The sequence below is a fragment of the Vulpes lagopus genome, chromosome 17, assembly GCF_018345385.1.
Source record: "Vulpes lagopus strain Blue_001 chromosome 17, ASM1834538v1, whole genome shotgun sequence".
Taxonomy (NCBI): Eukaryota; Metazoa; Chordata; class Mammalia; order Carnivora; family Canidae; genus Vulpes; species Vulpes lagopus.
In genome coordinates this window covers 9,896,828-9,910,892 of record NC_054840.1, presented here as the reverse complement: position 1 = coordinate 9,910,892, position 14,065 = coordinate 9,896,828, and the positions used below count along the sequence as shown (strand labels likewise).

The 14,065-nt window shown below is 35.9% G+C and overlaps 1 protein-coding gene across 2 annotated transcripts in view; it reads right to left on the bottom strand.

Moving 5' to 3' along the window:
- Positions 1-14,065, bottom strand: part of ZBBX (zinc finger B-box domain containing) — a 107,237-nt gene that overhangs the window by 44,233 nt on the left and 48,939 nt on the right. For both annotated transcript variants that reach the window (XM_041731940.1, XM_041731941.1), the window contains exons 7-8: positions 9,467-9,625; positions 4,117-4,294 (exon numbers count right to left, since the gene is read on the bottom strand). In XM_041731940.1, the coding sequence (XP_041587874.1) occupies positions 4,117-4,294; positions 9,467-9,625 (337 nt within the window). The remainder of the gene's footprint in view (positions 1-4,116; positions 4,295-9,466; positions 9,626-14,065) is intronic.

Genomic DNA, 14,065 nt, shown 5'->3' with positions numbered 1-14,065 from the left:
CAGGAGTAGGAAAAGAAAGAAAAACTTCTTTCAGGAGTAGGAGAAGAAAGGAAAAACTAAGGAAGAGAAAAATAATTTTTGAAGCCTGAAATTAGAGAATAGTTCCAACTTCATACCACATAGCCTTTGGTGAATAGCTTCCAGAACAGTCAAATGCCAGAAACAGAAAGAAACCAAAAGAATAGATGTCATACTACCCCTATTCTTAACAAAAAGTAGAGCCATGTTGAAGAAAGCAATGGGAGAAAGTTCTGAGAAACCCCCAGAACGTACTACACTGAAAGAACAGGACTAAGGATAAGAGCAAAAGGAGATCCCTCCACTCTGGGTCCTTCTTTCCAGTGCAAAACAAAATATTTCTTGATAGGAAAGCTGAAACTATGAGGAATCACTTTTTTTCTGTCTAGTCCTAGAGAGAGACCACTCTGCTTGAAAGATGACCCTCAGGTTTGTCAGGTGATAAAGAGGAAGAAGGTAAAGCAGCTGGTCCGTGATGGACCCTTCTCCAATCCCATTACCAATAGTACACCTCCAGGAAATAAAGAGGGCGGGTGCCCTGGGTTAATTTGCTTATGTCAATAACCAGACCTTCTGGCACATGGATTATTGATATTTATGGAAGGAGAGTGTTACCTAATGCATGTAACAGGACAGCTCTTGCTTAGCATTGCTTATAGAAAACAAATCTAGGACACATGGATCTATGAAACATGTCTCCCTGAAAAGTGCCACTTAGAGCCCATAACTTAGGTTTTAGTTTGCTCCCTTGTTCCATGGTTCTCTGGCTACCTTTTGTGAAAATTTGTGTGAGATGCCCCATTCTTCATATTGGTAGAATGTAGGTGTTTTTATCAATAGTCAGTGCCAAAGTCTTAAGGCGAACATATGCTTTGATGTTTTTGAGGAGGTGTTGGAGGAACAGCCAGGCAGCCCATGTAGCTGCAACAGGGCAAGCCAGGAGGAAGATAACAGGGGCTGAGATTACAGAGATAACAGACTTCAGATTACATTGAACTTTCTAGGCCATCGTAGTACCTGCCTTTCACACTGAAGGATTGAGCCTTTGGAGTTCACTCAAAATGAAATCAAGTGAGAAATCAATAACAGAAGGGCACCTGCATGGCTCAGTTGGTTAAGCATCTGCCTTCAGTTCAAGTCATAATACTGGAGTCCTGGGATGGAGCCCCTCGAGTGAGGCTCCCTGCTCAGTGCAGAGTCTGCTTCTCCCTCCCCCTGCTCATGCCCCCCCCCCTTTCTTTCACTCTCTCTCTCTCTCTCTCTCTCTCTTGCTTTCTATCAAATAAAAAATAAGTAAAATCTTTAACAAGAAAAAAAAAGAAATCAATAACAGAAATAACTAGAAAACTTGGAAATTCAAAGCATATTACTAAGCTAAATGGCCAAGGAGCCTATAAAAAGATAATATAATTTGTAATGAGTTACATAGAGTAAATATACCATTTCATCTCTATTGGAGCAGCAAAAATTTTAAAATCTGACAAAGTGTTGATGATAATGGGAGGCAACCAAACCTCCTATATACTGCAAGTGGGAATATAAACTGATACAAATACTTCGGTAAATAATTCAGTTTTATCTAGTATAGTCAAAGACATAGACAGCCTATGACCCAGCTTTCCACATCCAGGAAAAGACATCTTAGAAATGTGAGCAAATGTGTACCAGGAGGCCTATACAAAGATATTCATAGCAGTATTGTTTGTAACGGCAAAATAGGAATCGACCTCAAAACCCATCAACATTTAAACAGGTAAGTGGTGGTATTTTCATGTAACAGAAGACTATTAAAGCAGTAAAAATGAATAAAATACAACTATGTATATCTTCATGGGTAAATCTCAGTAAATTATAGTGAGTGAAATAAGTTGCAAAAGAATAGACACTAGCTTTCCACTCACATAATGTTCAAGTACATCTATATTTAACAATGTACTCTTTAGAGAGACACATGCAGTAAACTACAAGGAATTTTTTTTATGAAATGAAAAAATACAGAAATGAAAATGAAATGAAATGAAAAAATTAAATGAAATGAAAAAATTATATGAAAAAATACAGAATCTAAGTTAGTGACAATCTCTTAAGAGGAAAGACAGAGAACAGGTGCTTACTGCTTTGTTTTTCTCCGGAGGGTATACAAACTTACTAAATATTCTTTTGTATCTACTTAATATGCTGGGGGAAGAAAAATATTTACAAACATATACATACGATACACACATAGTCCTATATATAATACTCTGGGGCAAAAAAAAATCACATATTATCAACAGAAATCCTCATCTTAATGATTTCTCTTCAGCAACCACTGACACATCATTTCCACATTTAAAATCTATTTTAAGGTAATTGTACAAGTACCCAAATAGTTAAGATGGTCATCATAACTTTTTTTTACCATAGGGAGACTTAGAGCAAAATATTCGTCAATAAAATTCTGATTGAGTAAATCATGGCATACAGAATATTATGCAACAGTTACAAATGATGATGTATAATTCTATTTATATGGAAAATTGAGCATGATAGAATCTAAGCAAAAAAGTTACAAATAGTATGTATAGTGTCACCTCATTCACCCTTGTGTTTGTGCAATGTGTCTATCGAAAATCGTGCACCAACATATTAACATTGATTATCTCCACATGATTGAATTCAACTTGAACCTTCATTTTCTTCTTGGTTACCTTTTTGTTATAACAAAAACATGTAAAATAATCATTATATTATTCTTATAGTTATTTCCACTATGAAAATTTTTTCTCCTCTATCTGATTTATCAAATCAGTACTTTTATTATTTTAAACACTGTATCTTTCAAAGTAGACAACCAAAAAAGGTGTTTTTATAGAAGGCTTACTCCATTTCAGAGTAGAAAAGTAAAAAATACATTGAAATATGAAAGTTCAAATAAAAGGCACATACAACAACATATACTAAGATACATGTTATAAAAAGAGTACAGAAATAAAATCTTGAAAATATTAATGAAATTGATGTAGCAAGAACAAGGGTAGGGAAAGATATTTCAAAGAGAACATTATTTAGTAAAAGATCCAATTCTAATTGGAAGGTGGTATGTGATACCTTGACATTAGGAATTACACTGCCATAAAGAATAAATAATCAGGGACAGCTGAGTGGCTCAGTGGTTGAGCATCTGCCTTTGGTTTAGGGCGTGAATACAGGGTCCTGGGATCGAGTCCCACATCGGGCTCCCTGCATGGAGCCTGCTTCTCCCTCTGCCTGTGTCTCTGCCTCTCTCTCTCTCTGTGTGTGTGTGTCTGTCATGAATAAATAAATAAATCTTAAAAAAAAAAAAGGATGAATAATCAGGAGAGTTCCTGTGCTGGGAAAAAAAATGAAATAAAAATAATAAAATTGGATGCTGTCAAGGAACATACATGATTGAAATTTATTACCTAATATTTTATTTTCAGTAAAAAGCAACTGGAGTCTCTATAAGATTCTGAGTAATAAAATTAATAAATCAAATACACTTCAAAGCATGACATTCCTCAAGAGATTCTGGGAAATAGAGAGAGTATGCACCTTAGTCATCCAATCTTCAGTGTCTAGAATATGGGTGCAAAAGTCATCAAGGAAAAATAAAAACAAGAAATATCCCTTTGGGAAGAAAAAACAAAAACAAAGAACAAATCAATTATTCCTCTTAAGCTGAATAGCCGTCCTTGAAATATATTTTTTCAAGAGACATATAAAAAAGTTCTTTACTCTCTGTCCCAGCGATCCTCTTGTTTTATGTCTACTTAAATCTATAAAAGAACAGTTGTCCTGACAAAAACTTTCTGCAAGGAGTGCGGGGAGCTGAGAGCATCCAATTATTCATTCATTTAACAGTTCGAATTTACATAGGAAACAAACACACAACTCCCCGGTGCTCACGCTAGGGCTCTATAATTATTAAACCACTTACCCTTGGTTGTGCAGTGAATGCTCTTTGAGGAGTTATATCAAAATATTACCCTAATGCACACAGTTTTTGAACACTGCATTTATGTTCACAGAGAACGGAGATAAATACAATAAATTCAGCTTTGTTTTATAACCTACACTTTATAAAAATAGCTGTACCTGCTTTCGCTGTGTGTAACTTCTGCTTCTCGTTATCATCATGATGTCCAGTTCTCTGCTGATTTAAAGCTTCCTGAACGGGCTGGGCAGAAACTCCTTCATCACATGATCCTTCTTCACGTAGAAGCCTATCTTTTGGATTTGAACACTCTGTTCCTTTTGTGGTTGGGACTTCTACCTAATTCAATTAAAAAGTGCATCTAAGTGTGCTTTCCTAAATTTTCCATATCTTAAAACACAGGTAGCATTCATTATTAGGCATTTCAAATCATACACTACTTTTTAACTTAAAAAGAGAATGTTTTTAAGTGGTACCTACTTATATGCTTTACTTGATTTCTTTAAAATCATATCAACAAAAAAAATAAAATAAAATAAAATCATATCAACAAAAAAAATAAAATAAAATAAAATCATATCAACAATTATAAATGGTCTCTTGAAAAATTATTACAACTAGAGCCTGCATGACAGAGGATTTATCATCATGTTATTCACCAGTGTTGTCCCTGGAAAGTGGCAATGGCCGTGAATCTATTCCTCCTACTTCTCCAATCTGCTCTCTGCAAACTTCCCACAGCAGAGAAAAGCAGGTTTTTAAATATGTGTATCTGATCATGTCCCCACTATGTTCAAAACCCTCCAAAGACTCTATGAAACCTCCAGTTCCTACTAGGACCTACAGGGTCCTGCATACAGACTTTCTACTCCCTTGCCATTTTACTTCACTTCCTTAATTCCCCTCTTCATTCACTGGGCTCCAGCCAAATTTATATTCTTGCAATTCTGAGAGCCCATGAAGCACGTTCTCGCTTGAGGGCCCTCTACTAGCCATATCCAACACCTGGAGTGACCCTTCTCCATATTTTCACATAGCCATTCCACTCATTTCAGTTGGTGTGTATGTCAACCTACTCTTTGAGTAGGTGGCAGTTGAATACTCTTTGAGTAGGTGATGACCCTACAAATATAGCCCCTTTACCCCTCCACTTTCCATTCCCTTACCTGCTATATTTTTCTCTGAATAGCATCTCTGGGTGAATTTACTCCACATGTTTGTTTCTTGCCTGTATCTCCCCATTAGAATGTAATGAGATCAGGTATTTGTTTTTTTTTTTTTCCTCAGTACCAAGAACAGTGCACCTGGCACAAAGTAGGTACTCATTAAAAGTTAGTTGAATGAATGAACAAATTAATTAATGCATATGAAGCATCTCATGTTTCTCAGCATAATGAAAGAGGAAAGGATGAATTCGGTACAAAATATAGATCCACTGAGAACACACAGAAGAAAATAAAGGTAGGATTTGGCAGTTATCCACTGGATCAGAGAAAACAGCCAAATTAGGACAATAAAGCAAAATAAAGTCCATACCGATGCTGAATTAGCAATGTGAATTTATCTACACTGATCAAATTGCTAAATCTCCATTGTGTATCTTCTAGATACAAAAGCAGAATCCTCTATGTTCACCCCTTAATTGCAAAATAAACAGGCAGATTGTTTAAGAGTATAATTGAGAAAAGAGCATTAAATATGTGTCCAACATTCTGAATATAAACAAAAAGCATCTGGGAACCTGAAGACACTGTGCCAGCTGCCGGCCACAGAAACACAGGTTAAAAAGTCCACAATAGAAACAGGTGCAAGAAACAAGTTATTGGACTCAGATAAACAAGAACTCTATGGGCAAAATGTGGCAAGGACATACTCCAGAGACAGGGACCAGAATATATGCTAAAACATGGAGTCAAAGAGCACAGTCACATAAAACTGTTAGTAGTTTGTACTACAATAGTAAAAGGTAGGATGTGAGAAAATATAGAGTGTAAAAAATGATCTGGGCCCATCATGGAGGATCCTGCCACCATACAGAGGAAATCAAATATTAATACATAATGGAAATTCAAAGTCATTTAAAAGTCCTACATAGTAGTGTGGGAGAAAGGGAATTAAGGTATAGTGAGTTTGGATGCAAGGAAACCAGTTAAAACATTACAGTTCATTAATAATACCTATCAACATCACATATGCATGACCCTCTTCAACTAAGAATTTCAGAATTTTATCATATTGATATATATATATGCAAAAATATTTCAAAATTACTCTTTATACTATAGTTTGTGCTGGCAAAAGATTGAAATAATGTGAATGATGATCAGTGGGAATTTAATTTTTTTTAATTTAAATTTTTATATTTTAAGGTCATTCTGTATCCATTAACTGGGGGTGTTTTATAACCACTATATAGAATGAAAAGGCTATAAAATGTACTCACATGAATATCAGTACTATATCATTTTAAGTATAAAAAGCATATCTGCAGAGTAGCATTTAACATATTAACATTTGTGTAAAGAAATACATATGTACAAAGCTGGAATTATTATTGACTTCTAGAAAGGGAGAGGATGAAATCCATGTTCTGTGTTAGAAGCCTTTTGCACTTTAAGAAAAAAACTAATCTCAGTATTTGGAATAGCAACAAGGATAGAAGGGACCAAATACTCAAGCAAGTTTTTAGACGGTAGACTGCATGAGACATGGTAGCCAACTGGATGTGCAGAGGAAGAAGAGAAAGGACTACAGAAAATAATGGTTCTTGGCTCATCTGGAAAGCAAGAAGATAGGCTGTTACTAATAGTGACATCCACAGGTTTTGGAGGAGAGGTGAATTTGGTTTGAAAATACTGAATTTTAGGGACACCTCGGTGGCTCAGTTGGTTAATCAGCCATCTCTCGATTTTGGCTCATAATCTCAGGGTCATGAAATCAAACTGCATGTTGGGCTCTGCACTGAGCATGGAGCCTACTTAAGATATTCTCTCTCCCTCTTCCTTTGCTCCTCAACCCTTCCCTCATGCTCTCTCTTAAAAAAGAAGAAGATGAAGAAGAAGAAGAAGAAGAAGAAGAAGAAGAAGAAGAAGAAGAAGAAGAGGAGGAGGAGGAGGAGGAGGGAGGAGGAGGAGGGAGGAGGGGGAGGAGAAGAGGAAGAAAAGAAAATACTGAATTTTAGAAGTATGTGGGAAGGTATTTATAGGTATCCAGTAATCAATATGAGTGTATGTATGTGTGTGTGTTGTACTAATGAAGCACTGAAAACTCAATGCTTAATATAAAATGGTTTAAGTATGCAGTGATTCCAGCAGGTCTCCAGAGCAGCTCTTTTCCAATCAATGAATCGGAGATATAAGACATCTGCCTTTTATATCTATGCCTTTGGAATACTTGGCTTCCTCACAGTGGTGGCAGGATAGGAAAAGTCAGAGGATTGGACATTGGTTTTTAAGTGCCTGAGCCCAGGATTGTGATATGCTCCTTCCACTCAGAGCCCATCATTACTCTAACCAGTACTGAAGGGACTAGGAAATTTGAAAAACTACACGGAATCCAGTGCTGTATGTTTATTATCCTTCTAAGCCACATACGTAAGATATGTTTTAATATCCCCTTCTAGAAGAAAGGACCCTTTTTAATAAACTTAAACCCAGAGCTTCTGATGCTTATTACAGTTGGAGAGCCACTGCTCTTTGGCCAAAAGGAGCACTAAGTATACGAAGGGGTTATCTCTTCAGAGTGTGCACTGAGTACAGGTGCACACCTAAAGGTTGACAGCAGTGACATTCACCAGATAATCACACCACAGTGTATGTGTGTGGTGAATACTCACACACACACACCTGAGTGGTTGTTAAAACCACACCTCTGGACCCACCCAAAGAGAGGCTTAATTCAGTCATGTGTGTTTCTTTAATGGTTTTCCAGTTTGTTCTAATGTATACTCCTGGATGAAACCACTGAAATAACAGTTTTTAAGTTAGGACAAAAAGTAGAGAGGATCTATAGACATACAGTCACCAATGGGGACAAGAGGTAGCATTTATTGTAGGGATTAAAAGCACAGGCAAAGGCATAAGCCTTCTAATAGGTCTTGTTACTAAGTTCCTCTCTGCTTTTGTCATCTGTTAAATGGAGTAATAATGCAAAACTTATATAGTTATCATGATTATTGGATAAGAGAAGGCAATTAAAGGATTAAGCACCACGCCTAATGAAAGTTGTTTAACAAATGTTAATTTATCACTTTTATTGTTAAGATAAATGAGATAAAATGGCAGGCAGTAAGGAGAAACCCTTAAAACCACAGCCTCTGTGTAGTAGCTAAAAGCAAATAATTTGGAGTCCTAACGTTTGGGTTCCAATCTAAGGCCCACTAGCAATGATACCTTGGGCAATTATAAAAACTGATCTTTGTCACTGATTTTCTCACCTGGAAAAAGAAGGGGAAAATTAAGAGAGGACAGAAAGAAATAATACATGTAAAAGATGTAGGACAGTGTTTGGCAGAGTCAGTTTTCAACACGTCACTATCACAATAACGAGGCCATAGCTCATCAGGGATCCTTCACAATCACCCTTGACAGGTCTATTAGAGTGAACTCCACATAAAAACACTGACTTTCCTGGACATTTCAAGCACAGTTTCTTTGTTGGCAAGAGGTCCTATGAGAAAAAGCATGTTTTCTTCTTTATTCTGTGAGCATGGGTTAGGAACCCAACAAAAAAACTGAAGTCCAAGTCATCCTGTCGCCAGGTAACAAGCTGTTTGACTTTGGCCAGGTTTGTTATGATTTCTGAACTACAGTGGAAAGATGAGTGGCATCTAAAAGAATGAGGATTATTACATATGTCAACATTTGAGGAAGATTGCCTCTTTCTAAAGAACCAATTCAACAAGTCTATTACAAAATATAGGTATGAACTGATGAAAACTTATCTAGTACATCATGGGATCAGTGGTCAATCTGAATAACGACCAGAATTTGGATTAAATTGGATTAAAATCCAATTTTGAATAACTGTAAAATTGCCTGTCACCTAAAATAAGCCAAAATAAAAAACAAAGCAAAAAAACAAAAACAAAACAACAAAACAACAACAACCAAAAAACTTGGAAAGGGTTTGTATTTTTAGCCTCTCTGAAATCTTGACTGAAATAAAATTGCTATAGTGGGTTGTGCTATTCTTTTTTTCATGTTTCTCCCAAATACTCATTCATTTCCTGACATGGTAGAAATGTCCAGAAAGCAACATGGTCAAACAACCATTCATAAAAATAAAAATAATAAAAATAAAAAATCAGTGTTCAATGGAATCAAAGAAGTTTCCTTACAAGGATTTTTAGTCTAGATGTTTTTAAATCACAAGACAAAACAAAAAACAAATCCAAATATTAAATACCAATGTGATAAACTGCAAAATTCTATAGCTCTAGTTAAGCCTACAAATGACGGTCTCCATGATCATGTATGACAGAAAATATCTATTCTATTTTCCATAGCTTACCTCAGGGTTGCTCCCCTGTAGAAGAAGAGGTTTAGGTTGATGCTGACTTTTCCTAATCTCTTTTGTAGAACGATTCTCCCCTTTGGATTCATCTGGATTAACTTCCTTGATAAACTGGTGGGCAACATCCAGTACATTGGATAATATTTGAGATTTTGTCTATTAAAACAGAAACAAAATATGACTGAAAAGGCCAGTATGTCAACCTAAGTAACTTAGATACATTAAATCATAGTTTTGTTATTCTATGATTACTAAAATCCAATACATTTTATTTACCATTTCAAAATACAAATTGACTTTATATCGACCAATATAATAGTGACAGCTGCCATCTACTCAGGAGCTAGTATGGCCTCATACTATCCTAAGTATGTTAAAAACATATCATTGAATCTTCAAAAGTCAACTCTCAAGCATAACTATTTTTGTCTCTGTTTTAAGGATAAAGAAATGAAAGCTCAGATGGTTTAAATAACTTAGGCCTAGTCACATGGTGAGTGGGTGGCAGAGCCAGGAAATGACCCCAGGTGTGTATAATTCTAATGACTCATAGCCTTCCCACTATGTCAACCCCAAATAGAGAGATGTGTTATTTTTGAACAACACTGCTAAAAAACTAAATATAGCTAATCTAGTAGGAGCCTGAATAAGCAGTAATGAGCATCCCTTGGTGATAAAACATCTTTAGAAAATATTAACTATTCAAAAGTGCACACCAAGAAGTGCCTCTACCTGTAGGTTCTACCTGTAGGTTCTAAACTAGTTGTTCCTCATTTTGTATCTTTGCTCAGGAGTTTCACCCGCCAGGGAGACCTTCCCTTCTCTACCATCTTCTTTGCCTGGCACACTCCTACTTCTTCTTCTAGATTCATCCTAAGTTACTCCCACAGGTCTAGGAACCTCTTTGCCCTCCTTCCTCTTGCTGTGGGAGGTGCCCATCCTCCATACTCTCTTCATACCCAAAGTAGATCTCTACTAGCCCATACAATATTGGTTTTTACGACACCTTTTGGTGTCTCTATTCCATCATACCACAGAAGTTCACGGAAGGAAAAAAAAAAACAAAAAAACAAAAAAACTTTGTCTTAAATCCTTCTAAGGCTACCACAGAGCATGGCACATATAACATATGGTAAAAATAAGGTGGTGGGGGAGGGAGAGGGAAAGTTGCAAAATTAAAATAAATGACTGAGAAACAGAATTTAAAAAATCTTGTGCCTTCACAGTAGCTGAAAAGAACAGTCAACTCTTGGAAATTTTCTTTCCTAGAGCATCTTATATTTAAATATTACTTTTCTCAAAAAAAAATTGTTTTTAATTTAAAAAGTAAATATTACTTTTCTCAGTATTAAGACTGTATATGCCATATGTCATTTTTCTTATTTTTAAAATAAGCATTCAAGGGAAGGGAAAGACTCTATGATCCCCATTATGTAGACGAGGAAATCCAAGTTCATAAAGCTTAGGTCAAAGCCAAATGGATACAAAATATTGGAGCTTGAGTTACAACCAAGATCTTCCTTCTTCCAGCCTAAGTCCTTTCCTTTACTGAATTATGCTAATACAGATAATGTGTTTTACTTTCAATTTCCCGGGTCTTAAAATATATTAAATTTTTATGTCCACAGATATGAACATTTTTCCTTCCTTTACAAAAAAACTATAATTATAATTGCTTATGCAGGGATCACATTTTTTAGTTTTTGTTTCTAACTTATTCTGCTTACTTTCATTTTTGACTAGGCATTACTAAATTGAAGGGAGAAACAGAGATTCTTCTTTTACTTGTCTCATCCATTACCTACAGTGTAGGGGTGGGAGGCACGTGAACCTTACAGAAACCAAACTTTTGAACAACAAAATTAGAAGTATTCTGTAAGAGTAGAATTATAGAACACACTTAAAACATCTATCTCTTGGGATCCCTGGGTGGCGCAGCGGTTTGGCGCCTGCCTTTGCCCCAGGGCGCGATCCTGGAGACCCGGGATCGAATCCCACGTCAGGCTCCTGGTGCATGGAGCCTGCTTCTCCCTCTGCCTGTGTCTCTGCCTCTCTCTCTCTCTCTCTGTGACTATCATAAATAAATAAAAAATTAAAAAAATATATATATCTCTTAATTAAGAGATATAAAACTTAACAAAATCATTAAGATTAGAAAGTTACCACAGTACTATAACATACTATATTACAATACTTTTAAGTTCCTAGGTATGTGAAAATGTACCATTTATATGTTAATGATTTGCAACTTCTTGTTCTCTAGATCCAATCTCTATACTTATTCTGGAGAAGAATCTACAATCTGGGTAGAGCTTATGATAATTTAACAGAATGTGAGAAGTAATGAATTTTACTGCTACTGGCAAGGTGGTAAGAAACTACCCCCTTTACCGTTCTGCAAGCTTGCTAGATGGATGTAGGGTGACCTCGGAAGTAACATATTCAAGAGGTGGTGCTACACGTTAAAGTCCCCAAATCAAGAGAGAGGGAGATGTTTAAAAGAGATGTCTTAGAGATCCATGTTGAACTCTGGGTGAGTAAAAATTAAACTTTTACTGTTTAAGCCACTGAGGTTTGGGAGTTCTTTTTATACTTCAGCAAACATTATCCTAATATATATAGCCTCATATTTGGAACTACTCCTAACTGGGTATTCTGTTTCAGGGAGAGGAAAAAAGAAAAAAGAAAGATGCTTTAAAGGTATTTCCTATTAAGAACACACATAAACATAGTATTTCTATGTCTTGCCAAAGTTTTCCTCTCCACTTGGAAAGGCTAGCTTTCCTATTATAATTCTATTTATCATATTAGACCAAGATCAAATGTTATCCAGTTCCAATATATCTCAATGGCATTATAAAAAATAGCTCAGAAGGGCAAATTATTTAATCTCTCTGAAATGAGTTTTCTTCCTCAACTAACTGCAGCAAAATTTACATATTTTTTATGTGCCCTTATAACTCCTTGCTTACATCAGAACTAGAGCTTTGCCTCTCCATGTGTAATCTATAAATCAGCAGCACCACCATAAACTGGAAACTTGCTAAAAATACAGAATCTCAGGTCCCACTCAGAACCACTGAATCAGAGTCTGCAGCTTACCATGTAACTTGAATGCTCAATAAAGTTTAAGAATCATGTGTCATACCATTCAGTTGCATTGCAGTTAGTTGAATACATCTGTCTTCCCTTTCATGATTATGAATTCCTTGAGAGGGAGGACCATGTCTTATTCTGGCCTATGCATGCTTTATATCACCTTCTTTCGATTCTCCTCCCCGCAGCCCTATCTTTCACACTTTGCAACTAGAACATTGCTTGACACTGGTTAAGTACTTGAGAAATGTTGGTTGCATCAAATTTCACCGACTTACTGGGATAAAAATGACTAAAAATTCTATTTGAACATTCCTTCCTTATACCTAAGCTATCTAAGTCAGTGTCAACAGAGGCAAAATCAATGACACTGTTAATAACAGCTTAAAAGGGAAAATTGTTTACCCTTCTGATCCTATAAAATGAAGACAATATGTACCTTGCAGAGTTGTTGTGAAAAATATACATCCTGTATGAAAATCACCTACCAGAGAGATGACACAAAGTAGTGCATCCAAATGATTGCTACCATTTTATTGAAATCACAATACTACCTTTTCTGTAAGATAAATAGTTCAAATATCCCAAAAATAGAATTCAAAGTCTTCCAGTCTCTCTGACTGATAATAGTGAAGATGTCAGTAAATAATTCTATCCCCATAAAACAAATGTTAACTGGATAATAAATTTTTTAAAACTATTTCAGGGCTCTGAAGTCAACCAAAAGCAAACAAGATGTTGAGAAGTATTTACTCAAGGAAAACTACTACAGCATTACTGAAGAGCAGCAAAAATCTATGTGTTCTTTAGATGGGGTTGCTCCTTTCTTCTATCTCCCTTCCCAAGTTGGTCAATGTTACTAGGGTAAGACTGAAGAGAGAGTGTGCTTGACTCCTGGCAGAGGGAAAAATCTTACAGTGGCATTATCAATGAACTAACAAATCTGGTTAAAAATGAATGAGGAAAAACTACAGCCCTGACAACTTGAGACTTTGGTCTCAATTAGGGTGAGCAATGGACTAGCCAAACATTTAATGGGATGATTCTGAAAAAAAGAGAAGGTTATAGAAGGGCTGCTTAAAAAAAATGGAAATCATAAAAAAGAATCAAATGAGAATTCTTTTTTTTTTTTTTAGTTTTTATTTATTGATTGATGAGAGACACAGAGAGAGGCAGAGACATAGGCAGAGGAAGAAGCAGTCTCCTCGCAGGGAGCCTGATGCAGGACTCGATCCCAGGACCTCAGGATCACGACCTGAGCCAAAGGCAGATGCTCAACCACTGAACTACCCTGGCGCTCTCCAAATGAAAATTCTTGATTATGACCTAAAAAGAATTTGAACGATTTGAAATGGAAAAAAAAAAATCAGTATACTTGAAGAAAGAGATAAATTATCTAATTTAAAAAGTAAAATGTAAAAGTTTAAAGAAAATGAAAACAGCCTTACAGACCTATGGGACATCATCAAGCAACTCATATACATTTAGTGAAGAGTATTA